Here is a 27,953-nt window from a genome sequence, read left to right on the forward strand (position 1 = left end):
TGCACAAGAAGAAAGTGAAACTAAGTGTGAGGAGGAAGGGGCTGACAGTCTAAGTTTCTTAAAATATATATATTTTGTTTAGCCAAATTAGTTAACAAACATGGATGTTTGTTTAAGCAAATAACATATGCTGGAATGTTATTGTTTCAGATGAATAAATCTATTTAAATTGTTATTATTAAGGGAATGATTATTTTTCTCCTTCCCAAGTAAAACAGAAAAGTTGTCCAAATATGAAAAGTTGTTATTCTAAAAATCTTCATCTACTTGCATATTAAAGTTATACCAGCAAGAATTAGTCTATGTAGAAAACTAGGATTTAAATCAAGCCTTACTGACTAGTGATTTAAATCGTGATTTAAATCAGTTTGATTTAAATCAAATCCACCCTGAAATATGCAATATTTGCCTTATCTTTTTTGATGTTTATTGAATAAAGAGAGTACTATTGCCCCAATAAAGTATTACTAGGTTCAAGAAAAAAAAGATCTGAAAATGATTGTTTCAATACTTATACTTGCAAATAATCCAACTAATGGTATCCAAATACTTTTATTACCCCTGGTTCAATCTGTGTGGGTGGTGCTGCTGCAGGACCCGCACAAATGGCTGCAGCTGCACCACCCACACAGAGGAATGTGGGACACTGAAAATCGCAACCGTACTGGGAACCTTGGTTCCCGTGCAGACTGCAATTTCCAAAGCAGTGCAGGGACTTCTTCTCTGCGTGACCTGGGGCACGGGAGTCCATTCAAATGAATCGGCTCTCGTGCCCGTGCAAATCGCGGCACAACCGCACAGATGTGAACCAGGGCTTAGATCAATTTTTTACTGGTTAAGATTGAAAGGACTATGGAAAGGTCTTCTAGCCGAGTTAAAATAATCCCGCTCATAGGGTAAAACAATGTATCCATTCTGCCGGACTCTCATGCCCACCACAATGCCAACAGGTCGGGGTCTCACCCAGCTTCTGCTTTAGCAAAATCTGGCTTTTCAGCTCTGGGATGAGGGTTGACGTCACATCCGTTTGCCATGTGGTGTGATCTTAACGTTTTGTCCTTATGCAAGGATGTTGAATTTATATCGCCCAACACCCGGGACATGTAGTTCCGGGCACCGGGCAGGTAGTTTTTTTTCTACCTTTAGCCCTGCTGCTTGCCCGCAGCAAGGATCACCTGTCAGGTGGAAGCATTCGGGCGTCAGCACTGCCGCCCCAATGTTTCCACACAGTGCCAGCCTCCTGCCCCCCGTGTGAACCTTCCCCCGTCCACTGTCTCCTGGGCTCCGCTTGCCCATCTGCAGGCCCGGGACCGGCCCACCGCCGACAGCTAGAGGGGAGGGAAGAGAGCAGACATGTCCACGCCCCTCCTTGTCCTGACCCGGAAGTGATGTTTGACGTCACTTCCAGGTCCCCATTCACAGATTCCAGGCAATTGAGGCCGGGAAAAAATGTAATGCGGTGCGATGTGCACTGCATTACATTGAGGGGAGCACAGGGGAGACATCCAGGGTCTTTTAGACCTTGGATGGCTCAATGAAGAGAGCTTGTCACCAAAAGCTCATCACATAGGGAACATTGTCCCCTATGTGATGGAAAAAAAAAGAAGTAAAAAAAAAAAGTTAATGTAAAAAATGAAAGCTACACCAAAGCACATATTACCCCCCCAAAAAAACAATTGAGCCCCCCCCCCCAGATATACGCATGTACAAACATAAGAGCATACTCTGGGGTGCCTATGCATGAAAATGTTGATTGCGATACACATGTTACATATCGCCAAGCACGCCAGCACTAATTCTAGCACCAATCCTCCTCTGTAACACTATGATGACCTATAAGGGGCTTTAAAAGCGTCACCTATAGAAAATATAAGGTACTGAAGTTCGTCGCCATTTCACGAGCGAGCACAAATTTAAGGTTTGACAAGTATATATCTATTTACTTTATGCAACCTCATCTTTTATATTTTACAAAAAAAATAGGGTAATTTATTGCTTTTTTTTTTTTGTGCCGTAAAATTAACTAGTATTTTTTACTGAAATTTTGCGCTAATATCATGCAACATAAAAAAAAGGAACTACCACTATTTTATTCACTAGGGTCTCTGATTTCAGAAAATACATAATGTTTGGGTGTTTTGTGTAATCTTCAGGCCTAAAATGTTGTTTTCTCTGGCAGTGAAAGGGATAAAAGATAAGCCCTGACCCACCCTTTCCTGACGAGCACCCAATCAGTGTTCATTACACTGCAAGGTCTCTCTGCTCCCTGCTAGTACCCGAGTGCGGTGCTGAAGACAGGCAGGGAGGGGAGGAGGAGATAAACAGTGCAATGTTAAAAATACTAAACGTTTAAGTCGTCAAACCCCTTTTGTTTTTAAAACATTCCTAATATCACCTCCGATTTTAAATACGGTTTTGGTTAAAAAAAATTAAAAATTTATCTGGACAAGTAGATTGTCACACCGATTTAGTCCCTTGGACAAGTAGTTTTTTCAAAATTTTCCACACACCTGTCACAACTTTAAAAAATTGCTGTACGAATGACTCAGCATTCACACAGTCATCGTGAATAATTACCTGTAAGATGCCGAATACATGTTTCCTATGATTGTCAGCTCCATCTAGTGTCCACAATGCGATATTTTCCTGAAATAACGTAGGAAAATACCACTTTATGATCACTAGATGGAACTGCCAATTATTCATGATGGCTGTGTGAATGCTGAGGCATTTGCACAGCAAATAAACAAAATAAATAATCTACTTGTATGATCACACCTTCTTTGACAAATGACACCTGAGACTAAACTTTGGAATTCCCTTTCTCTATTAGAAAAAAAAAAATTGGAATTCCATTACATGACAGCAAGTACACCACTAACTCCTGTACATTCTCGTGCATATTGCATTAACCTGGGAGGCATACTGGATCTCTTCCACCAACATTCTTTTATCATGATCTAGCTTTCTAGACTTGCTGTACAAGGTTGTTCTGAGAAATATAGTACTTCTAGTAACATACCTTTGTTGCAAAATAGGGACCAGTTACTTGTTTTATGTCTCTATATTCAGTAATGTTAATAATGAAATGTTCTGATTTGTCACTGAATAGAGAAGCCATTGTTGGTCCACCAGAAGGCACCAAAATCTTCAAAGATTCTTGGGACTTTGGACTATATCTGGATCCCATGTCTATTTCATTTACTGATGAGATCTTTAACTATTCATCTTGGATTAAAGAATATTTCACCTGGGCTGGGTTCAAAGACTATAACTTGGTTATCAGGGTAAGTACAATGACTTTCATTAAGTCAGTTTTATCCCTATTATTTGTAAGAGCTGAATTCCACATACAGTCATGTCCAAAAATATTGGCACCCTGGCATTTCTGCCCGATAATGCAGTACTTCACCCAAAAATTGTTCCAATTACAAATGTTTAGGTATTCTCATGTTTATTTCTTTTGTTTGTATTGGTATGACACAAAAAAGTAAAGAAACAAAATGCCAAATCTGACCCATTCTACGCAAAACTGCAAAAATGGACTGGACAAAATTATTGGCACCCTCAATTTAATATTCGGTAGCACACCCCTTGGAAAACTGAAATCAATCGCTTCCTCTGTGTCAGATTTAGCTTTTTGTTCTCCACTTTTTATGGCATACCAATACAAACAAAAAATATTTTTTAACCCAACTAGTGCATATGTCTGAATCTGAGTTGATTTCAGAATCCTGTAGTCTGCTGTACAGTAGACATGTGCAGAACAAAAAAAAATTGTTTAATTTTGTTTTTATTTAAATTTGTTTAGTTAAATTAGTTTAATTCGCTTTTAGCATTTGTTTCATTTCATGTATTCAAATTTATTGAATTCATTTATTTTAATTCAGATCGACCGAATTTGGAAAATTCTAATCGGCATTTGAATTTGAATTTATTCTATTCAAATTTCGAAGACAGTTATATTCTATTTTTTTCTATTCTTTTCTATTGTTTTTTTCTATTCTATTCTCTTCTTTTCTATTCTAGTCTTTTCTTTTCTATTATATTCTATTCGAATTCAAATGTATTCTGAATTATCTCTATTCTCTTTATTCTATTGTTTTTTTTTCTATTCAATTCTTTTCTTTTTGGTTCTTTTCTATTTTATTTAAATCAATTATATTGGAATTTGAATATATTCTTTTTGAAATTCAAATTTTGGAAGATGTTTATATTCATTCTATTTTATTGTTTTATCTATTCTATTCAAATGTATTCTATTTGAAATTTTAATTTTTGAAGAAGGGTATATCTATTCTAAGCTATTGTTCTTGCTATTCTTTTCTTTCCTACTCTATTCAAATTCTAATTTATTTTAATTGAAATTCAAATTTTGGAGAACGGTTATATTCTTTTTATTTTATTCTATTGTTTTTGCTATTTTATTCTTTTCTATTCTGTTATTTTCTATTATATTCTTTTTTATTCTATTCTTTTCTATTCTGTTACTTAATTTTCTATCCTATTCTTTTATATTCTGTTTTACTCTGTTCTGTTCTAGTCTTTTATTTCTATTCATTTATTTACTTTTCTATTCTTTTCTATTCCTCTATTTTCAATTCTATTGTATTCTATTTTTGTTTACAAATTTTAATTTGATTTCATTTTCGATTTTGTATTTGAAACTTATTCAGATCCAGTGGCGTCCCAAGGCAGGTACGGGGGGTGCAGTCCGCACCAGGTGACACCAACCGCACGGGGTGACACCAGACCCGCTCCACAAAAAGGTAAGTTGTAAAGCAAGCCGACGATCCCCGCAGGATGGATCCAATACATCCTGCGGGGATCGTCGGCTTTCTTTACAACTTACCTTTTCTTGGAGCGGGTCCGGTGTCACCCCGTATATGTGATCGTCGGCATGCAACCTATACAGGGTGACACCGGTGTAGCGGCAAGATGTGTCTTCCATGTTGATGTCCCTCTGAAGCAACTGCGCATGTCCCGGTTTCAGACATAAGAAGCCGATCACCAACTGTAGAAACTGGGACATGCGCAGTTGCTTCAGGGAGGACATCTACATGAGAGACACATGCCGCTACACCAGACCCGCTCCAAGAAAAGGTAAGTTGTAAAGAAAGCCGATGATCCCCGCAGGATGGATCAGATCTGCGGATTGAGCATAATGGATCGGAGTCCGATCCACCATGCTCAATCCGCAGATGCGATCCATTCTGCGGGGATCGTCGGAGGGGGTGTCACCAAGTGTTACCGCACTGGGTGATACCAACCCTAGGGACTCATCTGTTCAGATCTCCGACGTTATCTCGTTTTGTTATTTCAGATTTGTTTAAATTCGTTACTATTGTAATTAGGAAATTTGGATACATCTGAATCTCCGAATAACAAAAAATGTGTCCGCATTTAGATTCTGATTGAAACGAACCACACATGTCTACTGTACAGCATCACTCAGGCTAGAAGAACGAGGGTCAGCATTAGGGGTCAATCAAGCTCTGTTATGTGAATATATAAGACCCCATTATAGGGAATACTACGCTTCATTCATCTGGCAGTGGCACATACATATAGGGTGCTTGGCCAAGAGTCACAGCTAATCATCACTTATGTTTCTGAGATGAAAGGACTCTGCTCCTTCCCTGTAAGCGGAGTAAGCATTTCTTTAGATTCCTGCTGTAGTGAGGAATCATATGCAACAATGTAGTCACCAATAGAGATGAGCGAAGTATTCAAAAATTCGATTCGACTGATTCGGCGAATTCGTGAAAAAATTTCGATTCGAGTCGAATATATTCGCTGCGAATTTAACTTATAAAAGGGTGTTCCTAGGCTTCAGAGAGCCGTTATATTAGTGCAGAACACTGTACCTTTAATTTAAATGCCCTTGGAGTCTGCTGGGGAAGAGAAATAATACTGACAGTCAGTATGACATGCAGATGAGTGCCGTCGATCTTAGAATCACCGCACACTTCACTCATTTGGGCAGTCACGGGGCCAAAACCAGAGTGTGGAGCCACAGTGTGGCGGTGGAGGCAGCAGCAATGGGAGGCCATACAGCACCCTATGACAAAAATGGAAACCACCAGCAGTGTGAGGAGACCTTAAAGTGACACATGGCAGAGTGTGGCGATGGAGACAGCAGCAATGGGAGGCTGTACAGGGACCCATGACACACTCTGGACCTGGCAGCAGCATGAGGAGGCGGTACAGGGGCCCATGACAGATTACGGGCCTGGCAGCAGCATGAGGAGTCGGTACGGGGGCCCATGACACACTCTGGACCTGGCAGCAGCATGAGGAGGCGGTACAGGGGCGCATGACAGATTAGGGGCCTGGCAGCAGCTATGGGAGGCCCGTAATCTGCCAGCACCCTATGACAAAAAATGGAACACACCAGCAGTGTGAGGAGACCTGAAAGTGGCACATGGCAGAGTGTGGCGATGGAGACAGCAGCAATGGGAGGCCGTACAGGGACCCATGAGAGACTGTGGACCTGGCAGCAGCATGAGTATGCGGTATAGGGGCCCATGGCAGATTAGGGGCCTGGCAGCAGCTATAGGAGGCCCGTAATCTGCCAGCACCCTATGTCAAAAAATTGAACACACCAGCAGTGTGTGAGGAGACCTGAAAGTGGCACATGGCAGAGTGTGGCGATGGAGACAGCAGCAATGGGAGGCCGTACAGGGACCCATGACACACTCTGGACTTGGCAGCAGCATGAGGAAGCGGTATAGGGGCCCATGGCAGATTAGGGGCCTGGCAGCAGCTATGGGAGGCCCGTAATCTGCCAGCACCCTATGTCAAAAAATTGAACACACCAGCAGTGTGTGAGGAGACCTGAAAGTGGCACATGGCAGAGTGTGGCGATGGAGACAGCAGCAATGGGAGGCCGTACAGGGACCCATGAGAGACTGTGGACCTGGCAGCAGCATGAGTATGCGGTATAGGGGCCCATGGCAGATTAGGGGCCTGGCAGCAGCTATAGGAGGCCCGTAATCTGCCAGCACCCTATGTCAAAAAATTGAACACACCAGCAGTGTGTGAGGAGACCTGAAAGTGGCACATGGCAGAGTGTGGCGATGGAGACAGCAGCAATGGGAGGCCGTACAGGGACCCATGAGAGACTGTGGACCTGGCAGCAGCATGAGTATGCGGTATAGGGGCCCATGGCAAATTAGGGGCCTGGCAGCAGCTATAGGAGGCCCGTAATCTGCCAGCACCCTATGTCAAAAAATTGAACACACCAGCAGTGTGTGAGGAGACCTGAAAGTGGCACATGGCAGAGTGTGGCGATGGAGACAGCAGCAATGGGAGGCCGTACAGGGACCCATGAGAGACTGTGGACCTGGCAGCAGCATGAGTATGCGGTATAGGGGCCCATGGCAGATTAGGGGCCTGGCAGCAGCTATAGGAGGCCCGTAATCTGCCAGCACCCTATGTCAAAAAATTGAACACACCAGCAGTGTGTGAGGAGACCTGAAAGTGGCACATGGCAGAGTGTGGCGATGGAGACAGCAGCAATGGGAGGCCGTACAGGGACCCATGAGAGACTCTGGACCGGGCAGCAGCATGAGGAGGCGGTACAGGGGCCCATGGCAGATTAGGGGCCTGGCAGCAGCTATGGGAGGCCCGTAATCTGCCAGCACCCTATGTCAAAAAATTGAACACACCAGCAGTGTGAGGAGACCTGAAAGTGGCACATGGCAGAGTGTGGCGATGGAGACAGCAGCAATGGGAGGCCGTACAGGGACCCATGAGAGACTCTGGACCTGGCAGCAGCATGAGGAGGCGGTATAGGGGCCCATGGCAGATTAGGGGCCTGGCAGCAGCTATGGGAGGCCCGTAATCTGCCAGCACCCTATGACAAAAAATTGAACACACCAGCAGTGTGTGAGGAGACCTGAAAGTGGCACATGGCAGAGTGTGGCGATGGAGACAGCAGCAATGGGAGGCCGTACAGGGACCCATGACACACTCTGGAAATGGCAGCAGCATGAGGAGGCGGTATAGGGGCCCATGGCAGATTAGGGGCCTGGCAGCAGCTGTGGGAGGCCCGTAATCTGCCAGCACCCTATGTCAAAAAATTGAACACACCAGCAGTGTGTGAGGAGACCTGAAAGTGGCACATGGCAGAGTGTGGCAATGGAGACAGCAGCAATGGGAGGCCGTACAGGGACCCATGACACACTCTGGACTTGGCAGCAGCATGAGGAGGCGGTATAGGGGCCCATGGCAGATTAGGGGCCTGGCAGCAGCTATGGGAGGCCCGTAATCTGCCAGCACCCTATGTCAAAAAATTGAACACACCAGCAGTGTGAGGAGACCTGAAAGTGGCACATGGCATGAGAGACTCTGGACCTGGCAGCAGCATGAGGAGGCGGTATAGGGGCCCATGGCAGATTAGGGGCCTGGCAGCAGCTATGGGAGGCCCGTAATCTGCCAGCACCCTATGTCAAAAAATTGAACACACCAGCAGTGTGTGAGGAGACCTGAAAGTGGCACATGGCAGACTGTGGCGATGGAGACAGCAGCAATGGGAGGCCGTACAGGGACCCATGAGAGACTGTGGACCTGGCAGCAGCATGAGTATGCGGTATAGGGGCCCATGGCAGATTAGGGGCCTGGCAGCAGCTATAGGAGGCCCGTAATCTGCCAGTACCCTATGTCAAAAAATTGAACACACCAGCAGTGTGTGAGGAGACCTGAAAGTGGCACATGGCAGAGTGTGGCGATGGAGACAGCAGCAATGGGAGGCCGTACAGGGACCCATGAGAGACTCTGGACCTGGCAGCAGCATGAGTATGCGGTATAGGGGCCCATGGCAGATTAGGGGCCTGGCAGCAGCTATAGGAGGCCCGTAATCTGCCAGCACCCTATGTCAAAAAATTGAACACACCAGCAGTGTGAGGAGACCTGAAAGTGGCACATGGCAGAGTGTGGCGATGGAGACAGCAGCAATGGGAGGCCGTACAGGGACCCATGAGAGACTGTGGACCTGGCAGCAGCATGAGTATGCGGTATAGGGGCCCATGGCAGATTAGGGGCCTGGCAGCAGCTATAGGAGGCCCGTAATCTGCCAGCACCCTATGTCAAAAAATTGAACACACCAGCAGTGTGTGAGGAGACCTGAAAGTGGCACATGGCAGAGTGTGGCGATGGAGACAGCAGCAATGGGAGGCCGTACAGGGACCCATGAGAGACTGTGGACCTGGCAGCAGCATGAGTATGCGGTATAGGGGCCCATGGCAGATTAGGGGCCTGGCAGCAGCTATAGGAGGCCCGTAATCTGCCAGCACCCTATGTCAAAAAATTGAACACACCAGCAGTGTGTGAGGAGACCTGAAAGTGGCACATGGCAGAGTGTGGCGATGGAGACAGCAGCAATGGGAGGCCGTACAGGGACCCATGAGAGACTGTGGACCTGGCAGCAGCATGAGTATGCGGTATAGGGGCCCATGGCAGATTAGGGGCCTGGCAGCAGCTATAGGAGGCCCGTAATCTGCCAGCACCCTATGTCAAAAAATTGAACACACCAGCAGTGTGTGAGGAGACCTAAAAGTGGCACATGGCAGAGTGTGGCGATGGAGACAGCAGCAATGGGAGGCCGTACAGGGACCCATGAGAGACTGTGAACCTGGCAGCAGCATGAGTATGCGGTATAGGGGCCCATGGCAGATTAGGGGCCTGGCAGCAGCTATAGGAGGCCCGTAATCTGCCAGCACCCTATGTCAAAAAATTGAACACACCAGCAGTGTGTGAGGAGACCTGAAAGTGGCACATGGCAGAGTGTGGCGATGGAGACAGCAGCAATGGGAGGCCGTACAGGGACCCATGAGAGACTGTGGACCTGGCAGCAGCATGAGTATGCGGTATAGGGGCCCATGGCAGATTAGGGGCCTGGCAGCAGCTATAGGAGGCCCGTAATCTGCCAGCACCCTATGTCAAAAAATTGAACACACCAGCAGTGTGTGAGGAGACCTGAAAGTGGCACATGGCAGAGTGTGGCGATGGAGACAGCAGCAATGGGAGGCCGTACAGGGACCCATGAGAGACTCTGGACCTGGCAGCAGCATGAGGAGGCGGTATAGGGGCCCATGGCAGATTAGGGGCCTGGCAGCAGCTATAGGAGGCCCGTAATCTGCCAGCACCCTATGTCAAAAAATTGAACACACCAGCAGTGTCTGAGGAGACCTGAAAGTGGCACATGGCAGAGTGTGGCGATGGAGACAGCAGCAATGGGAGGCCGTACAGGGACCCATGAGAGACTCTGGACCTGGCAGCAGCATGAGGAGGCGGTATAGGGGCCCATGGCAGATTAGGGGCCTGGCAGCAGCTATGGGAGGCCCGTAATCTGCCAGCACCCTATGACAAAAAATTGAACACACCAGCAGTGTGTGAGGAGACCTGAAAGTGGCACATGGCAGAGTGTGGCGATGGAGACAGCAGCAATGGGAGGCCGTACAGGGACCCATGACACACTCTGGACTTGGCAGCAGCATGAGGAGGCGGTATAGGGGCCCATGGCAGATTAGGGGCCTGGCAGCAGCTATGGGAGGCCCGTAATCTGCCAGCACCCTATGTCAAAAAATTGAACACACCAGCAGTGTGTGAGGAGACCTGAAAGTGGCACATGGCAGAGTGTGGCGATGGAGACAGCAGCAATGGGAGGCCGTACAGGGACCCATGAGAGACTGTGGACCTGGCAGCAGCATGAGTATGCGGTATAGGGGCCCATGGCAGATTAGGGGCCTGGCAGCAGCTATAGGAGGCCCGTAATCTGCCAGCACCCTATGTCAAAAAATTGAACACACCAGCAGTGTGTGAGGAGACCTGAAAGTGGCACATGGCAGAGTGTGGCGATGGAGACAGCAGCAATGGGAGGCCGTACAGGGACCCATGAGAGACTCTGGACCTGGCAGCAGCATGAGGAGGCAGTACAGGGGCCCATGGCAGATTAGGGGCCTGGCAGCAGCTATGGGAGGCCCGTAATCTGCCAGCACCCTATGACAAAAAATTGAACACACCAGCAGTGTGAGGAGACCTGAAAGTGGCACATGGCAGAGTGTGGCGATGGAGACAGCAGCAATGGGAGGCCGTACAGGGACCCATGAGAGACTCTGGACCTGGCAGCAGCATGAGGAGGCGGTATAGGGGCCCATGGCAGATTAGGGGCCTGGCAGCAGCTATGGGAGGCCCGTAATCTGCCAGCACCCTATGTCAAAAAATTGAACACACCAGCAGTGTGAGGAGACCTGAAAGTGGCACATGGCAGAGTGTGGCGATGGAGACAGCAGCAATGGGAGGCCGTACAGGGACCCATGACACACTCTGGACTTGGCAGCAGCATGAGGAGGCGGTATAGGGGCCCATGGCAGATTAGGGGCCTGGCAGCAGCTATGGGAGGCCCGTAATCTGCCAGCACCCTATGTCAAAAAATTGAACACACCAGCAGTGTGAGGAGACCTGAAAGTGGCACATGGCAGGGGCATGATTCATGGCGGATTTAGTCAGTTGTGTCAGGAACTGGTGGTTTGAAATCCAGACTAATCCACGCCTGATTCATTTTCACAAACGTGAGTCTCTCCACACTTTGGGTGGACAGTCGTGTCCTCCGCGGAGTTACAATACCTCCTGCCGCACTAAACACGCGCTCCGATGCCACGCTACTGGCCGGGCATGACAGCCTTTCAAGGGCAAATTCAGCTAGTTGGGGCCAAAGGTCAAGTTTCGTTGCCCAGTAGTCAAGGGGATTGTCTACCTCGGTTGGCAGGGTGCTGTCCAAGTAGGCCCAAGCCTGTTGTTTGAGCTCCTGCTCCAGGTCCACCTGATGCTGCTGCTGCTGCGGCTGGTTAGTAGTTTCCTCACTGCGCTGGTGAAGAAAGCTACTCATCATCGACTGCAGACTGAGGCAGCCGCTGCAGGTGGAGCTGCCACTGCTCCTACTACCCCACCCCTCCCCTGCTGCCATGGCAGCGGAACACGAGCGCACAGGGCCCACAGTGTCTGAGGATGGACATTGGCACACAAAGGCAGAGACCAACTGACTACATAGGTGGTTTTTATAGTACGTTATTTTGGCCTCCCTCTCAGCAGGTGTGAAAAAGGCCACCATTTTTGAACGGTAGCGAGGGTCCAACAAGGTGGACAGCCAAAAGTCATCTCTCTGTCTGATGGTTATTATTCGGCTGTCGCTACGCAAGCAAGCGAGCATGCTATGGGCCATTTGTGCCAAGGAATGCGAGGGACTCCCTGCCTCCATCTCCACAGCATACTGCCACGGTGCGTCTGGGTCCTCTGTCTCCTCCTCCTCCTCCTCTACCAGATGCTCCTGCTCCTCCACTCCTGTCCGCTGAGTGGAAAAACCACCCATTTCACTCAATAATTCCTGAGCACAAATGTCCTCCTCTACCTCCTCCTCTTCTTCCTGTCCTGCCCCCACAGGGGTCATGTGGCGTTGAGATCTGTGCGCCACGTCTACCGCACCCTGACCAGCCATTGTTAACAGCATTTGTTCCAGGACGTGCAACAGAGGAATGACGTCGTTCATCCCATAGTCCTGCCGACTCACGAATAGCGTGGCCTCCTCAAAGGGCCTGAGCAAGCGGCAGGTGTCACGCATGAGCTGCCAATGGCTGACATCGAAGTTACACAGGGGAGTACCTTTATCCGCTTGTAACATCAGGAAATCGGTGATGGCCTTTCGCTGTTCGTAAAGGCGGTCTAACATGTGTAGGGTTGAATTCCACCTTGTTGCAACGTCGCAGATCAGGCAATGCTGTGGAATTCCGTTCTGCCGCTGCAGCTCAAGGAGGGTGTGCTTTGCGGTGTAGGAATGGCTGAAATGCATGCAAAGTTTACGTGACATTTTAAGGATGTCTTGCAGTGGGATGGGGGATTTTAGGAACCGCTTGACAACCAGATTGAACACGTGAGCCATGCATGGCGCATGGCACAACCTTCCTTGACGCAGAGCAGACACCATGTTCTTTCCGTTGTCGGTCAACATGGTTCCGATTTTCAGTTTGCGCGGAGACAGCCATCTGTCGATTTCTCTGTTCATTACACTGAGAAGTTCCTCCCCTGTGTGACTATGTTCGCCAAGGCATACCAGGTGCAGCACAGCGTGACACCGTTGCGCCCTGCACATGTGATATGCCGGTCGGGTAATGGGACTTGGCACGGGGGTGGCGGCTGAGGACACGAAGGAAGAAGAGGTGGTAGAGGCGGACATCTTTTGTGGACCAAGGACGTGCAAACGTGGAGGCAAAAGCGGCGTGACCTGTCCAAGTTGCTGGTGCGGCTGTGACGGCACCACGTTCACCCAGTGGGCCGTAAATGACATGTACTGTCCCTGACCGTAGTTACAGCTCCACACGTCGGCGCTGCCGTGCACTTTGGCAGAGACCGACATGCTCAAAGACTGGCCCACCATCTCTTCTACATGTGAATGCAGGGCTGGCACTGCCTTTTTGGCAAAGAAATGACGGCTTGGCACTCTCCACCGCGGCGCGGCACAAGCCATCATTTCTCGGAAAGGTGCTGAGTCCACCACTTGGAAAGGGAGGGACTGCAGCACCAGCAACTTGGACAGGAGGACGTTCAGCTTTTGCACCGTCGGGTGCGTGCTCGCAAACTGTTGTCTCTTGGAAACGGATTCCAAGAAAGACTGCTGACGGAATCCGTGAAGAGGAGTAGCAGGAGAAGGAGCATCTGAACGAGCGGAAGATGCCAACGAGCGACAACTCCCCTCAGCAGAGGTGTTGGAGCCTTGACTGGCTGATAGAGGGCGATTGACGTCGGGTGATGGAGCAAGTAACGGAGCGGGTGATGGAGCGGGGGCTGGGGCGGGCAGAACCGCCGTATCTTTATCACGGTTTTCCCAGGCCACCAAATGGCGACGCTGCATATGCTGCCGCAACGCTGTAGTCCCAACATGGGCCCCCTGGCCACGCTTGACTTTCTGGCCACATAGTCGACATACGGCTACGTTTACTTCCTCGGGCGGCTTGACAAAAAATTGCCACACCGCCGAGTAGGAAACTTTGCCCCCGATACTCCTCACTGGCTGACTGCTGCTTCCTCCGTGCACACCGGCACCACTACTGGCCGTGGTGGTAGGCTGCAGTGGAGCTGGTGCTGTACTCCGTGGCCATTTGCCTCGACTGACACTGCTGCGACCCTGCTGCCTCCTGGGCAACCCACTGACTGTTTTGCTCGCTGCCAAGCCGCCACCCTCTTCTCCTGATGATGCGGAAGCAATAGCCTGATGACGACGAGGCTGCCAAGTGCGATCAGCCTCCTCATCATCAATTAGGGTCTCCGCCTCACTACTAGCCCCCTTGGCTGCGTGTGGGTCAGGAGACAGACCTGTCTCTAGACCGGCTACCGAGCCACTCTCCTCGCCACTACTTCTTCGCCTGGCTGCTGAAGAGGCGGATGTCTCCCCCCGTTCCTGACCGCCCTCTGTTAGCTCCTCATCACTGTACAGTGGGGCTGAGCCCACAGCATGCGATACTTCGCTTGGTGAGGGAACACCAAAGGACAGGGGCAGGTAGAGGACACGTGATTTCAGTGGGCTTGCTCCCCGGCCATGCCAACTAACGGTTGTGTCTGACGTACCCACCGACCATTGGCTGTAGGTGTCAGAGGTGACCTGGGAAGAGGAAGACGACCGAGCCAACCAATCGATGACGGCAGGGTTGTCAGTGGAGACACGACCGCTGGATGACACCGGGAGCACTGGCCTCTGGCTGCGAATAGTGCTGCCTCGACCCCTTCCTGTGCTGCCACGTCTGCTCGCTCCTAAAACATTGCCTCCTCTGCCACTCCTCTGCATGTTGTCTGACATACTCTTTAATTAAACGATTCTGTGTCCCTGAGTAACAATTCTGTGTCTGTCCCTGAGTAACAATTCTGTGTCCCTGAGTAACGTTTCTGTGGCCCTAAGTAACAGTTCTGTGGCCCTCAGTAACAATTCTGTGTCCGTCAGTAACAATTCTGTGTCCCTCAGTAACAATTCTGTGTCCCTGAGTAACAATTCTGTGTCCCTCAGTAACAATTCTGTGTCCCTGAGTAACAATTCTGTGTCCCTCAGTAACAATTCTGTGTCCCTGAGTAACAATTCTGTGTCCCTCAGTAACAATTCTGTGTCCCTCAGTAACAATTCTATGTCCCTGAGTAACAATTCTGTGTCTGTCCCTGAGTAACAATTCTGTGTCCCTAAGTAACGTTTCTGTGGCCCTAAGTAACGTTTTTGTGGCCCTAAGTAAGGTTTCTGTGGCCCTAAGTAACAGTTCTGTGGCCCTCAGTAACAGTTCTGTGGCCCTCAGTAACAATTCTGTGTCCCTCAGTAACAATTCTGTGTCTGTCCCTGAGTAACAATTCTGTGTCCCTAAGTAACGTTTCTGTGGCCCTAAGTAACGGTTCTGTGGCCCTCAGTAACAATTCTGTGTCCGAGTAACGTTTCTGTGGCCCTAAGTAACGGTTCTGTGGCCCTCAGTAACAATTCTGTGTCCCTCAGTAACAATTCTGTGTCTGTCCCTGAGTAACAATTCTGTGTCCCTAAGTAACGTTTCTGTGGCCCTAAGTAACGTTTCTGTGGCCCTCAGTAACAATTCTGTGTCCCTGAGTAACGTTTCTGTGGCCCTAAGTAACGGTTCTGTGGCCCTCAGTAACAATTCTGTGTCCCTCAGTAACAATTCTGTGTCTGTCCCTGAGTAACAATTCTGTGTCCCTAAGTAAAGTTTCTGTGGCCCTAAGTAACAGTTCTGTGGCCCTCAGTAACAATTCTGTGTCCGAGTAACGTTTCTGTGGCCCTAAGTAACGGTTCTGTGGCCCTCAGTAACAATTCTGTGTCCCGGAGTAACAATTCTGTGTCTGTCCCTGAGTAACAATTCTGTGTCCCTAAGTAACGTTTCTGTGGCCCTAAGTAACGGTTCTGTGGCCCTCAGTAACAATTCTGTGTCCCTGAGTAACGTTTCTGTGGCCCTAAGTAACGGTTCTGTGGCCCTCAGTAACAATTCTGTGTCCCTGAGTAACAATTCTGTGTCTGTCTCTGAGTAACAATTCTGTGGCCCTAAGTAACGGTTCTGTGGCCCTCAGTAACAATTCTGTGTCCCGGAGTAACAATTCTGTGTCTGTCCCTGAGTAACAATTCTGTGTCCCTAAGTAACGTTTCTGTGGCCCTAAGTAACGGTTCTGTGGCCCTCAGTAACAATTCTGTGTCCCTGAGTAACGTTTCTGTGGCCCTAAGTAACGGTTCTGTGTCCCTCAGTAACAATTCTGTGTCCCTGAGTAACAATTCTGTGTCTGTCCCTGAGTAACAATTCTGTGGCCCTAAGTAACGGTTCTGTGGCCCTCAGTAACAATTCTGTGTCCCGGAGTAACAATTCTGTGTCTGTCCCTGAGTAACAATTCTGTGTCCCTAAGTAACGTTTCTGTGGCCCTAAGTAATGGTTCTGTGGCCCTCAGTAACAATTCTGTGTCCCTGAGTAACATTTCTGTGGCCCTAAGTAACGGTTCTGTGGCCCTCAGTAACAATTCTGTGTCCCTCAGTAACAATTCTGTGTCTGTCCCTGAGTAACAATTCTGTGTCCCTAAGTAACGTTTCTGTGGCCCTAAGTAACGGTTCTGTGGCCCTCAGTAACAATTCTGTGTCCCTGAGTAACGTTTCTGTGGCCCTAAGTAACGGTTCTGTGGCCCTCAGTAACAATTCTGTGTCCCTCAGTAACAATTCTGTGTCTGTCCCTGAGTAACAATTCTGTGGCCCTAAGTAACGTTTCTGTGGCCCTAAGTAACGGTTCTGTGGCCCTCAGTAACAATTCTGTGTCCCTGAGTAACGTTTCTGTGGCCCTAAGTAACGGTTCTGTGGCCCTCAGTAACAATTCTGTGTCCCGGAGTAACAATTCTGTGTCTGTCCCTGAGTAACAATTCTGTGTCCCTGAGTAACGTTTCTGTGGCCCTAAGTAACGGTTCTGTGGCCCTCAGTAACAATTCTGTGTCCCTGAGTAACGTTTCTGTGGCCCTAAGTAACGGTTCTGTGGCCCTCAGTAACAATTCTGTGTCCCTCAGTAACAATTCTGTGTCTGTCCCTGAGTAACAATTCTGTGGCCCTAAGTAACGTTTCTGTGGCCCTAAGTAACGGTTCTGTGGCCCTCAGTAACAATTCTGTGTCCCTGAGTAACGTTTCTGTGGCCCTAAGTAACTGTTCTGTGGCCCTCAGTAACAATTCTGTGTCCCTCAGTAACAATTCTGTGTCTGTCCCTGAGTAACAATTCTGTGGCCCTAAGTAACGTTTCTGTGGCCCTAAGTAACGGTTCTGTGGCCCTCAGTAACAATTCTGTGTCCCTGAGTAACAATTCTGTGTCTGTCCCTGAGTAACAATTCTGTGGCCCTAAGTAACGTTTCTGTGGCCCTAAGTAACGGTTCTGTGGCCCTCAGTAACAATTCTGTGTCCCTGAGTAACGTTTCTGTGGCCCTAAGTAACGGTTCTGTGTCCCTCAGTAACGTTTCTGTGGCCCTAAGTAACGGTTCTGTGGCCCTCAGTAACAATTCTGTGTCCCTCAGTAACAATTCTGTGTCTGTCCCTAAGTAACAATTCTGTGGCCCTAAGTAAAGTTTCTGTGGCCCTAAGTAACGTTTCTGTGTCCCTAAGTAACGATTCTGTGGCCCTAAGTAACGTTTCTGTGGCCCTAAGTAACGTTTCTGTGGCCCTCAGTAACAAATCTGTGTCCCTCAGTAACAATTCTGTGTCTGTCCCTAAGTAACAATTCTGTGGCCCTAAGTAACGTTTCTGTGGCCCTAAGTAACGTTTCTGTGGCCCTAAGTAACGGTTCTGTGTCCCTCAGTAACAATTCTGTATCCCTCAGTAACAAATCTGTGTCTGTCCCTGAGTAACAATTCTGTGTCCCTAAGTGACGTTTCTGTGCCCCTAAGTAACGGTTCTGTGGCCCTCAGTAACAATTCTGTGTCCCTCAGTAACAATTCTGTGTCTGTCCCTAAGTAACAATTCTGTGGCCCTAAGTAAAGTTTCTGTGGCCCTAAGTAACGTTTCTGTGGCCCTAAGTAACGATTCTGTGGCCCTAAGTAACGTTTCTGTGGCCCTAAGTAACGTTTCTGTGGCCCTCAGTAACAAATCTGTGTCCCTCAGTAACAATTCTGTGTCTGTCCCTAAGTAACAATTCTGTGGCCCTAAGTAATGTTTCTGTGGCCCTAAGTAACGGTTCTGTGGCCCTCAGTAACAATTCTGTGTCCCTCAATAACAATTCTGTGTCTGTCCCTAAGTAACAATTCTGTGGCCCTAAGTAACGTTTCTGTGGCCCTAAGTAACGTTTCTGTGGCCCTAAGTAACGATTCTGTGGCCCTCAGTAACAATTCTGTATCCCTCAGTAACAATTCTGTGTCTGTCCCTGAGTAACAATTCTGTGTCCCTAAGTAACGTTTCTGTGGCCCTAACTAACGATTCTGTGGCCCTAAGTAACGTTTCTGTGGCCCTAAGTAACGTTTCTGTGGCCCTCAGTAACAAATCTGTGTCCCTCAGTAACAATTCTGTGTCTGTCCCTAAGTAACAATTCTGTGGCCCTAAGTAACGTTTCTGTGGCCCTAAGTAACGGTTCTGTGGCCCTCAGTAACAATTCTGTGTCCCTCAATAACAATTATGTGTCTGTCCCTAAGTAACAATTCTGTGGCCCTAAGTAACGTTTCTGTGGCCCTAAGTAACGTTTCTGTGGCCCTAAGTAACGATTCTGTGGCCCTCAGTAACAAATCTGTGTCTCTCAGTAACAACTCTGTGTCTGTCCCTAAGTAACAATTCTGTGGCCCTAAATAACGTTTCTGTGGCCCTAAGTAACGATTCTGTGGCCCTCAGTAACAATTCTGTATCCCTCAGTAACAATTCTGTCTGTCCCTGAGTAACAATTCTGTGTCCCTAAGTAACGTTTCTGTGGCCCTAACTAACGATTCTGTGGCCCTAAGTAACGTTTCTGTGGCCCTAAGTAACGATTCTGTGGCCCTAACTAACGTTTCTGTGTCCCTAAGTAACGTTTCTCTGTCCCTAACTCTCTCCCTGAATACAGCCATGTCTGCCTCTGTTGAATGACTGGAGGCAAATGGAGAATTCTAAAATGGCCGCCATTTATAGCTCGACCATTACACTGTGCTGGCTGGCTGGCTGATGATTGGCTAATGCGATCACATGTCATGAATGAATGCATTATGGGTCAGCGCGCCTTGTCTGCGCGCCTTCCCAGACATCCCCGCTCCGTCGCCGCACATGTCGCTGCCATTTTAGGAAAAATTTTGATTCGCGCATCCGAAGTATGATAATTTTCGGATTCGAAATCGAAATTTTTCCAATATTCGAAATGAATTCCACTTCGCCTACTTCGATTCGCTCATCTCTAGTCACCAACATTCACTATCCATTATTCCCTTGAAATAATTGTGATATTATTGGAAACACACTGTTAGAAATTCTGTACATAGCCTTACAGAATAAACAGTGCACAGTCCACATGTGTTTTTCTGCTACACTGCAACAAGGAAAACAAGAAACTTTATTCATAGAAAAGACATAGAGTTTACCATAGATGCAGCTACAAATTTATAAACACAACCATCTAGAATATATCTCTACTGGATACTGATGTAGTTGTTGCACAAAGTACATGAACACTAAAGTCCAACACTCCCACTCAACAACTACTCCTTATATTAGTCCCATTTCGGATCTCAGTTCTATAAATGTGTTTCTTTTGGGTTGGAAGTCTTTTCATCTCATCCCATGAATCTGGCTCTGGTTTTAATGCTACGCGAGCAACATAGAGCAGATGTTTGGCTGGAATGCCTTTATAATTTCTGGATTTCCTGATTGAAGCCTCTTGTGGCCTGGTTTCTTTTTTACAGAATTTGGATTGTTTGCATTAATTTCTATTTGTGTCACTTTGTTGCTTCTCTTCATGTGACACTGATGTAGAATTTCCCTCAGATTGAAGCGTTTGTGTTATTTCATTAAATTTTGGACACACTAAAGTTTCATTGACCACTACACTTCTACTGATGGTTACCTTGCTTGTGTCTTGGTGTAGAATTCTGTATCCCTTTTGAGATTCACTGTATCCCACACGTATACATTCCTTTACATATGCATCCCACTTTCTACATTTTTTTTTTCTTTTGGAATTTGCACATAGGCTTTGCTTCCAAAAAAAATTAGATGGTTCAAATTCCAGGCCTTTCCAATATACAATTCATGTGGAGTTTTTTCTGTTCATTTTCCTGATAGTGAATTTGGGAGATAATCATAATTGCCTCTCCCCAGTATGTGGTTGGCATATCTGCATCAAACAGCATGGTTCTTCCACTCTCACAAAGAGTACGGTTCATTCTTTCTGCAACCCCATTTTGTTCTGGGTTGTATGGTACAGTATTTTGAAATATTATGCCATGGATTTTGAGAATCGCCTGTATATTATCACTTATATATATAGTTCTATTGTATGTGTGCAATACACTCTGCATTTTGCCAAATTTGTTGCTTACTTGAGCCAAATACTGTTCATGTTTCTCTGGTACTTCACTTTTGTTGTGTAACAGATAGTGTAGTATACCTGGAATAATCTTCTATAAAAGTGAGAAAATACCATTCTTTCCTGGAGTAAATTTTACCATTGGACCCCAAAGATCTGAATTAAGTCCAGAGGTTTTTTATCTCTGCTGTTACTCTGCTTTGGAAAGGTTCTTTTTGTCAAGTTTCTTTTTATACAGCTGGTGGATTTGATTGTTTGATCACATGGACAACTTTTTATTCCACTTGCATAGTCTTTCTTAGTTAATTCATTTATTATGTCAGGACTTCTGTCCCCAGGTTGTCTGTGTCATGTATAATGCAGTTTGAATGAACATCCTCCCTGACAATATTAACCATCTCATTACAGATTAGCTGATACAGTTCATCTGTCTTTTTAGCCTTTGCAAGCAAAATACCCACTTTTGTGATGGCAACTGTCACCATGGAAGGTCACTACATTGCCTTGCTTTGTGAGCTTCTTCACTGACAAAAGAGTAGTTTCAAGAGCAGGGACATGCATGACATTTTTCACAGGTATTTTTCAGGTGACACTCTGGGAAATAGAACAGTAAAGAAAACCCTCTCTTATTTATTCTGATTCCATTATTTGCCCATTAGCTGTGATGCACACCATGCATGCAAAGATGAGGTGCAACTTTTGGATTGAAAAATGTATTCATTATGTAAAGAAAAATCAGTTTCTTCCTTCTCACATTTGGCATTTTGTAGTTTAGATTGTTTTTGCATCCTATCTTTTCAGATTCTGCAACCTACTTTTAAAGTGGCCTTTTTTCTTGCACACAAAGCATTCACATGTTTCTTGTTGCATGTTACTGTTTTATTCCTATTTTTGTGTCTTTAAAGCAGACTCTGCGACAGAAGCACCGTCACTATTAATGCTTTCTGTTTTATACCGCTATTCATCCACAAGCTTGCCCTTAACATATTCCAATGTCAGTTCATCATCTGAACGTGCATCAAGTGCTGTGACAAGTATTTCATAACTTTCTGGTAAACCACTAAGTAAATAGTGCTACAACATGAACATCTTTTATTTCTTCTCCTATACCTCTGAGACGTTCATTCATTTCCTAGGTGTGCCTTATGTAATCCTGCATATCCTGGCCTTTCAATCAGCTTGGTTTGGTATAGCTTTGTAATCAAATACAGTTTATTGTTCAGATTAACTCTTTCATGCACGTTTTTAATCCTTCCTACATTTCTTTAGCTGTTTCACACTTACATATATGTATGGTTTGATCTTCTGTGCTAAGAGAGAACTCTGTACTCTGAGTTTTCTGATCTTTCTCTATCACCGTATCTGAAGGGTGTTCTGGCCTAGAACACTGGTTCTATTGTGGGTAAAATGCACTTATGAGTCAGCCCAAGAAACCATTGCTTATCAAAAAGAATATGTTGGTGTTTTATTTACAGTACATATTGAAGAAACTCCCAAGAACCCCTAGCCCCCCTTCTATGAGTTTATGTTGTGATCCCTGTCTCAACAGCACCATATTAAAGGATTTGTTTGTAAGGGGCTGTGAGTATGGTGAATATGTATTGCATATGAAGCAATTGGTGAAAGTGCATGGTAGGAAGATAAGAGGGGTCTGATGTCACTGAGTTTATTTGGAATAAGGAGTTAGCTAACTAGCAGACATAAAGCACTAGCTAATCAGCAGAGTTGGTTCTTTAACTACCACCGTGATATGGCAGAATGACGGCTATAGAGCGGTCAACCAGTTCTGGGAGGGCCTTGCTTTAGTCACGGACTGAAATCGTCCATTGCTTATCTGTTCCTGTCCTAATTTATGACGCTAGCTTTGGAATGTACGCACATTGGAAGGGACTCACGCTGACACACAAGTTCAGTCTATGAACACTTCTAGTTTATTATAATGAGAAAGTAAACTTATATATGCAGAATGATGCGAGAGTCATGTGACAACAGCATAATCATTATATTAGTCTTTGATTGGTCATTTCCACACGAAAACAATCTCCATCATGGTATAGGTGTGATCTTCTTCCATCTTATCTTATAGAGAAGAAAAACATTCCTTTGTTTCCCAAATCACACGGTGGGAGGGGGTCTGTGCCTGTGAGCAGACATTTCTTAAGCAAGGATTTCTTATAGTACCACAAAGCCCAGCAGGCAGAAAATATTCACACAACATATGTATTAAAGTATAAAAGTAAATATTTATAAAACTTATAGAAATAGCGTATATATATATATATATATATATATATATATTCAATAGGAAACGAAATAGGCATTTTACCAAATCCATCACAGTCCCCCCTTAAAATGACTATTTTTACTCTGTCCCTATAAAGCCTAGCTCATCTGTCCTTATGTACCTTGGAACTCTTTTATGCTGTACGTTAGACAGGTGATGACTATTTCATCACCCCCCTTGCCACAGACTTTGTACATAAGGAAGTCAGATGCTATCCCTACAAAATTGTGAAATTACTATTGGCAGAGAGGGACCGTAATGGGGTATAAGGTTTTCCTTCATCTACCATATGGAGATCCTCTTGCTGCTGGTTCAGGAAGGTAGGTGTTCTGTTGTCTACAGCTTTGCTCATCAATTTCCTCACACATGGTATAACACAGCATACAACCAGGGCCAGGAGAATCAGAATTATTAATACAGTTACCCCTATTTGGGCAAGTATCTTTTGCCACCCACTCATCCAACTGAAATATTGATCTCACAAGTCTGTGATCCCTGAATTCTTTTTCAACTCAACTGACAGATCTTCCAATTTCTTTATAGACAGAGTAACCTTACCATTCGAGCCAGCATTGTCAGGAATATATGTACAACATGTTCCGGTTCCTTCTATCATTTTACAGACACCTCCTTTTTCTGCTAAAATCATGTCCAGAGCCATCCTATTCTGGAATGTCATGTAGGATGTAGAGGCTAGCTGGTCAACGATTCCTTGAAGGGCATCCCTGGAGTAATTCACAAACCTCTGTTGGTTGTAGTATATGTAATTTATCTAATCTACATTTTTATTAACAGTTATCATGGGAATCAGGGATTCGAAGCCTGCTTTACTTGGTCTCTGGCTTTAAATTTATTAGGCACCCCCCTTGGGACTCCAATAGCATCTATACACATGTGGGTCAAAACTACCAGAAGGAGCTTTCCGTTTCCTCCTACGGCCAGGCGTTGGGTCAGGGGTATTTTCTGCTAGGATGTGGAGAGGCATAATGGCCTTTGCAAGGGCATACTCACCAGTCCAAATCCCTTCCAATCTTATTCTAATATTTTGGTCCCCAGTAATCATCCATGACACATATGTATACCTGGTCACTGCTATCGGAACATGCTCGTTGTGTCAAGATCATATAGATTATGGTCATAGCACCACATGGGATCTATACTACAGAAATCAAAGGTGAAAATAGCTACATGAGTGTTGGATGAGTTGTACCAAAATATAGTGGTGTCACCTATTTCAGTGATATCCACCTGTTGAGCCTCTGTCAGACTTATAAGAAAAAGGATATACAACATAGTTGTCATGGTGTAGATGACGCCTTTCCCTCAGGGTTTGGGACTTTCTTGCAGTGGGAGGCGTGTATCCAAGTGTTCTTCCCGGCCACCTTGTCAGAAGGGGCTTTGGTCAGCAGAACTTGGAAGGGACCATCATATCTTGGCTCAAGGGAATGTTTCCTCATAAATGTCTTTACTAATACCCAATCTCCGGGTAATAGGCTGTGAGTTCCTGTATCTGACTCAGAATCTGGAATGGAGAAAACACTTGGACATGGATACGGGTTAATTCACATGATAATACAGTCACATAATCAGTTAACACATCAGACTGTAATTGCAACTGTTGTGGAAAATAACAACCAAGTCTGGGGCTGAGCTAAACAAAATCTCATAAGGGGATAGGGAGTGTTCTCCCCTTGGTGTGTATCTGACACTAACTAGGGCAATAAGCAGACTGTCTGGCCAACTCATGCCAGTCTCTTGGGCTACTTTTAGCATTCTTTCTACTTTCCCACTACTTTTGGGGGTGATAGGGGGTATGGAACGCCAGAGTGACTCCTAATGCCGCCCATATTTCTTTGGTTACTGAAGCTGTGAAAGCAGGGCCCTGGTCACTCTCTATCACCTCTGGAAGCCCATATCTGCATACAACCTCAGTGGGGAGTTTCTTCGCAGTTGTTTTAGCAGTCATGTTAGTTACAGCAAAGGCCTCTGGCCAACTGGAAAACATGTTCAACACCACTAGGGTGTACTCAACCGCCCACTCTTTGGCATCTGGATATGATCAATTTGTATCCTTTGAAAAGGGTATAGGGGTTTGGCCAAGTGTTTCTGTGGTGTCTTCTCTGTGCGTCCTGTATTGCATTTTGCACAGATGGCACATGTTCTGCAAAAATTGTTCGTCAATGTGGTGATTCCAGGCGCTATATAGTACTTGTTGATAGAGTTCATGAGGCTCTTTGACAGATGGGCTGCTCCGTGTGCCCACTGGACTACAGCTGGAAACATATTCTTGGGTAAACAAAGCCTCTTGTTGCACTCAAACAGACCGTCTTTGAGAATAGCTCCTCTCCGTCTCCAGCTTTCTTTTTCTTCTGGACTTGCTGCTTCTTGGAGTTCCTTGAGGTAGCTTCTGTCCACAGGTAAAGTCTGTAAGGTGAATATTGGTTCCCACTCTCCGGTCACCTCTCCTTTCATTTCTGGTGGTCCCATGGCTGCTCGTTTTGCCGCCAAATCTGCCAGATTATTGCCTTTGGCTTCTGAGGAGTTTAATTTCCCATGAGCTTTTACCTTCAGAATAGCCACTTGAATGGGTAGAAGGAGTGCTTCCAGCAATCGTCCAATGGCTGCTCCATGTCTTATGGACGTACCTGCCACAGTCATAAATCCTCTTGCCTTCCATATGGGTCCAAAGTCATGGGCCACCCCAAAGGCATATCTGGAGTCTGTGTAGATATTGGCCCTTTTTCCTTCCATCATCTGGCATGCTGTTGTGAGTGCTTGAAGTTCTGCTCCTTGTGCAGATATTGCTGGCGATAGGGCTCTTGCCTGTAGGACTGTGTCTGCAGTAGTGACCGCAAATCCTGTATAATATTTGCCTCCATCGTCTGCATATCTGGAACCATCAACAAAAAAGGTGAAGTCTGGGTCCTGCAGTGGTGTTTCACTCACTGTGGGGAGATGGAAGGTTTCCATTTTCATCACTTCAAGACAATAATGAGGCTCAGTGGCTCCATCATCCTCTCCACTTTCTGCATTACCTTCATTACCCCCCTCAGCAATTGGGAGGAGAGTGGCCGGATTCAGGGTTTGGCAACGTAGGAGAGTGACGTTATCAGGAAATTGGAGGGAACACTGTAGTCTAAGATGCCTCGCTGTGGACAAATGTTTAGATTGGACTTGGTTTAAAATGGCAGCAATGTCATGTGGCGCCAGAAGAACAAGTTCATGTCCCAGAACAATATCAGAGGTCTTATCCAACAGAGCTTGAGCAGCGAAGACTGCACGCAGACACGAGGGTGCTCCTCTAGCCACTGGGTCCAAACGGCATGAGTAGTAGCCTACGGCAGTCTCCGTGGGACTGGGCCAATACTCCTGTGCCATGGCCTTGGCGTTCAGACACGAACAGTTTGAAAAAATTTCTCGTAGTCTGGTAGACCTAGGGCTGAGGCTGAAGAAAGTAAGCATTTTAGAGCCAAAAAAAGTTGGAGTCGGCCTCTTCGGACAGATGGAAGGGCTCAGACTTGAGAGCATCGTAGAGTGGTTGCATAAACCAAGAAACATCAGGAATCCATGACCTACAGTAGGATATGAGGCCAAGAAAGGCATGGAGTGGCCTCTGGCCTAAAGGGAGTGGCAAGTTCTGGATGGCCTTAACTCTTTCCTCCATAAGATGCCTTGTTCCATGTGAGAGGCAGTGGCCCAAGAACACGACTGTTGTAGAGCACCATTGCAACTTCGGTTTAGAGGCCTTACAGCCTTGGTGTGCCAAGTAACATAGTAAACTCTCTGAGGCTTCTTCAGCTGTGGGCAGGTCATCAGCACAGAGGAGAAAGTCATCCACATATTGAAGAAGGACCACTGCCGAATGTTCCTTTTGCCACGTGCCAAGTATGGTGGTCATGGCTTTGGCAAACTGGCTCAGGGAATTTTTCGCCCCCTTGTGGCATAACTGCCCAGGTGTATTGCTGCCCCTCATGGATAAAAGCGAAGAGGTATCTGCAGGAAGGATGCAAGGGAACGATGAAGAATGCATTTGCCAGGTCCACCACGGTGGAATATTTTGCTGTTGGAGGTACCCCTGTGAGTAAAGTGTGGGGATTTGGAACGATAGGTGTCTCTAAGACAGTGGCTTCATTCACTGCTCGGAGGTCCTGTACCATCCTGTACTTCTCGGGTTCTCCTTTGGGTGTCTTCTTTTTTTATCGGGAACAAAAGTGTATTACATGGAGAGGTACAAGGTATGAGTGCACCATTTGCCAAAAGGGACTTGACCTGTTTTGAAATGGTCAGTTCCACCATAACTGGGGGTATCTTTTAAACGTCCAATATCTTCGGGTCCTGTGGACCATAGACAACTTGGGATTCTGCTCAGCACATCCGGTGCCACGTAGAATGTACCATTGACTTGTAAGACCGGACACACTGGGTAGAGGCGGCTCACTCGAGGCGTTGGCCTTCCATTTGTCTAATTTGGTGTACCAATATGGCCGCCTCCAGGAAGTGTACTGGGCTGGGCAGGAAGGGACAAAACAGGTGCAGCAAGATGGCTGCCATCAGGAAGTGTACTGGGCTGGGCAGGAAGGGACAAAACAGGTGCAGCAAGATGGCTGCCATCAGGAAGTGTACTGGGCTGGGCAGGAAGGGACAAAGCAGGTGTAGCAAGATGGCTGCTAGCAGGAAGAGTACTGGGCAGGGCTAGGGTGGTGGGCATAAAGTGGGCGTTAGATGAAGGGCAGGGCTGTTCCTGGCCTCCTTTGTTCTGAATTCTATCATCATAGGGCGGTGGTTTTAGCACACTTCCATTTTCACTTTTATGCTACACATACATTATACAATCGCCATTTTATTGAATTTCTTCCAACCATCCTTCTTTATGCAACGCTTTTACAGTTTATTTTTTTTAATTTTATTTCCTGTAGCAATACCTGTTCTGTCCACTGCTCTTTGTGGATAACTTTGGCTACATTATACCAAGCTTCTTGCTGTCTTCAGCAAATATTTGTCAACTAAGACATCTTTCTTCTCTTCTTCTTTTTTTTTTTTTTCTTCGCCATTCTTCTGGCTGTAAACAACCTCCCTTATCTGTGATTCCACATACTTTCACTAACTTAACTAACCCCTTAACATACTGCTCCCCCTCCCTCTGT

At 46.5% G+C, this 27,953-nt stretch overlaps 1 protein-coding gene across 1 annotated transcript in view; it reads left to right on the forward strand.

Annotated features, from left to right (window-relative positions):
• Window positions 1-27,953, forward strand: part of LOC149458374 (cytidine monophosphate-N-acetylneuraminic acid hydroxylase-like) — a 253,892-nt gene that overhangs the window by 185,095 nt on the left and 40,844 nt on the right. The window contains exon 11 of the mRNA XM_089682231.1: window positions 3,113-3,287. Within this exon, the coding sequence (XP_089538357.1) occupies window positions 3,113-3,287 (175 nt within the window). The remainder of the gene's footprint in view (window positions 1-3,112; window positions 3,288-27,953) is intronic.

Source organism: Staurois parvus, unplaced genomic scaffold, assembly GCF_062004578.1.
Source record: "Staurois parvus isolate SC_StPar_1 unplaced genomic scaffold, SC_StPar_1.0 ptg000287l, whole genome shotgun sequence".
NCBI lineage: Eukaryota > Metazoa > Chordata > Amphibia > Anura > Ranidae > Staurois > Staurois parvus.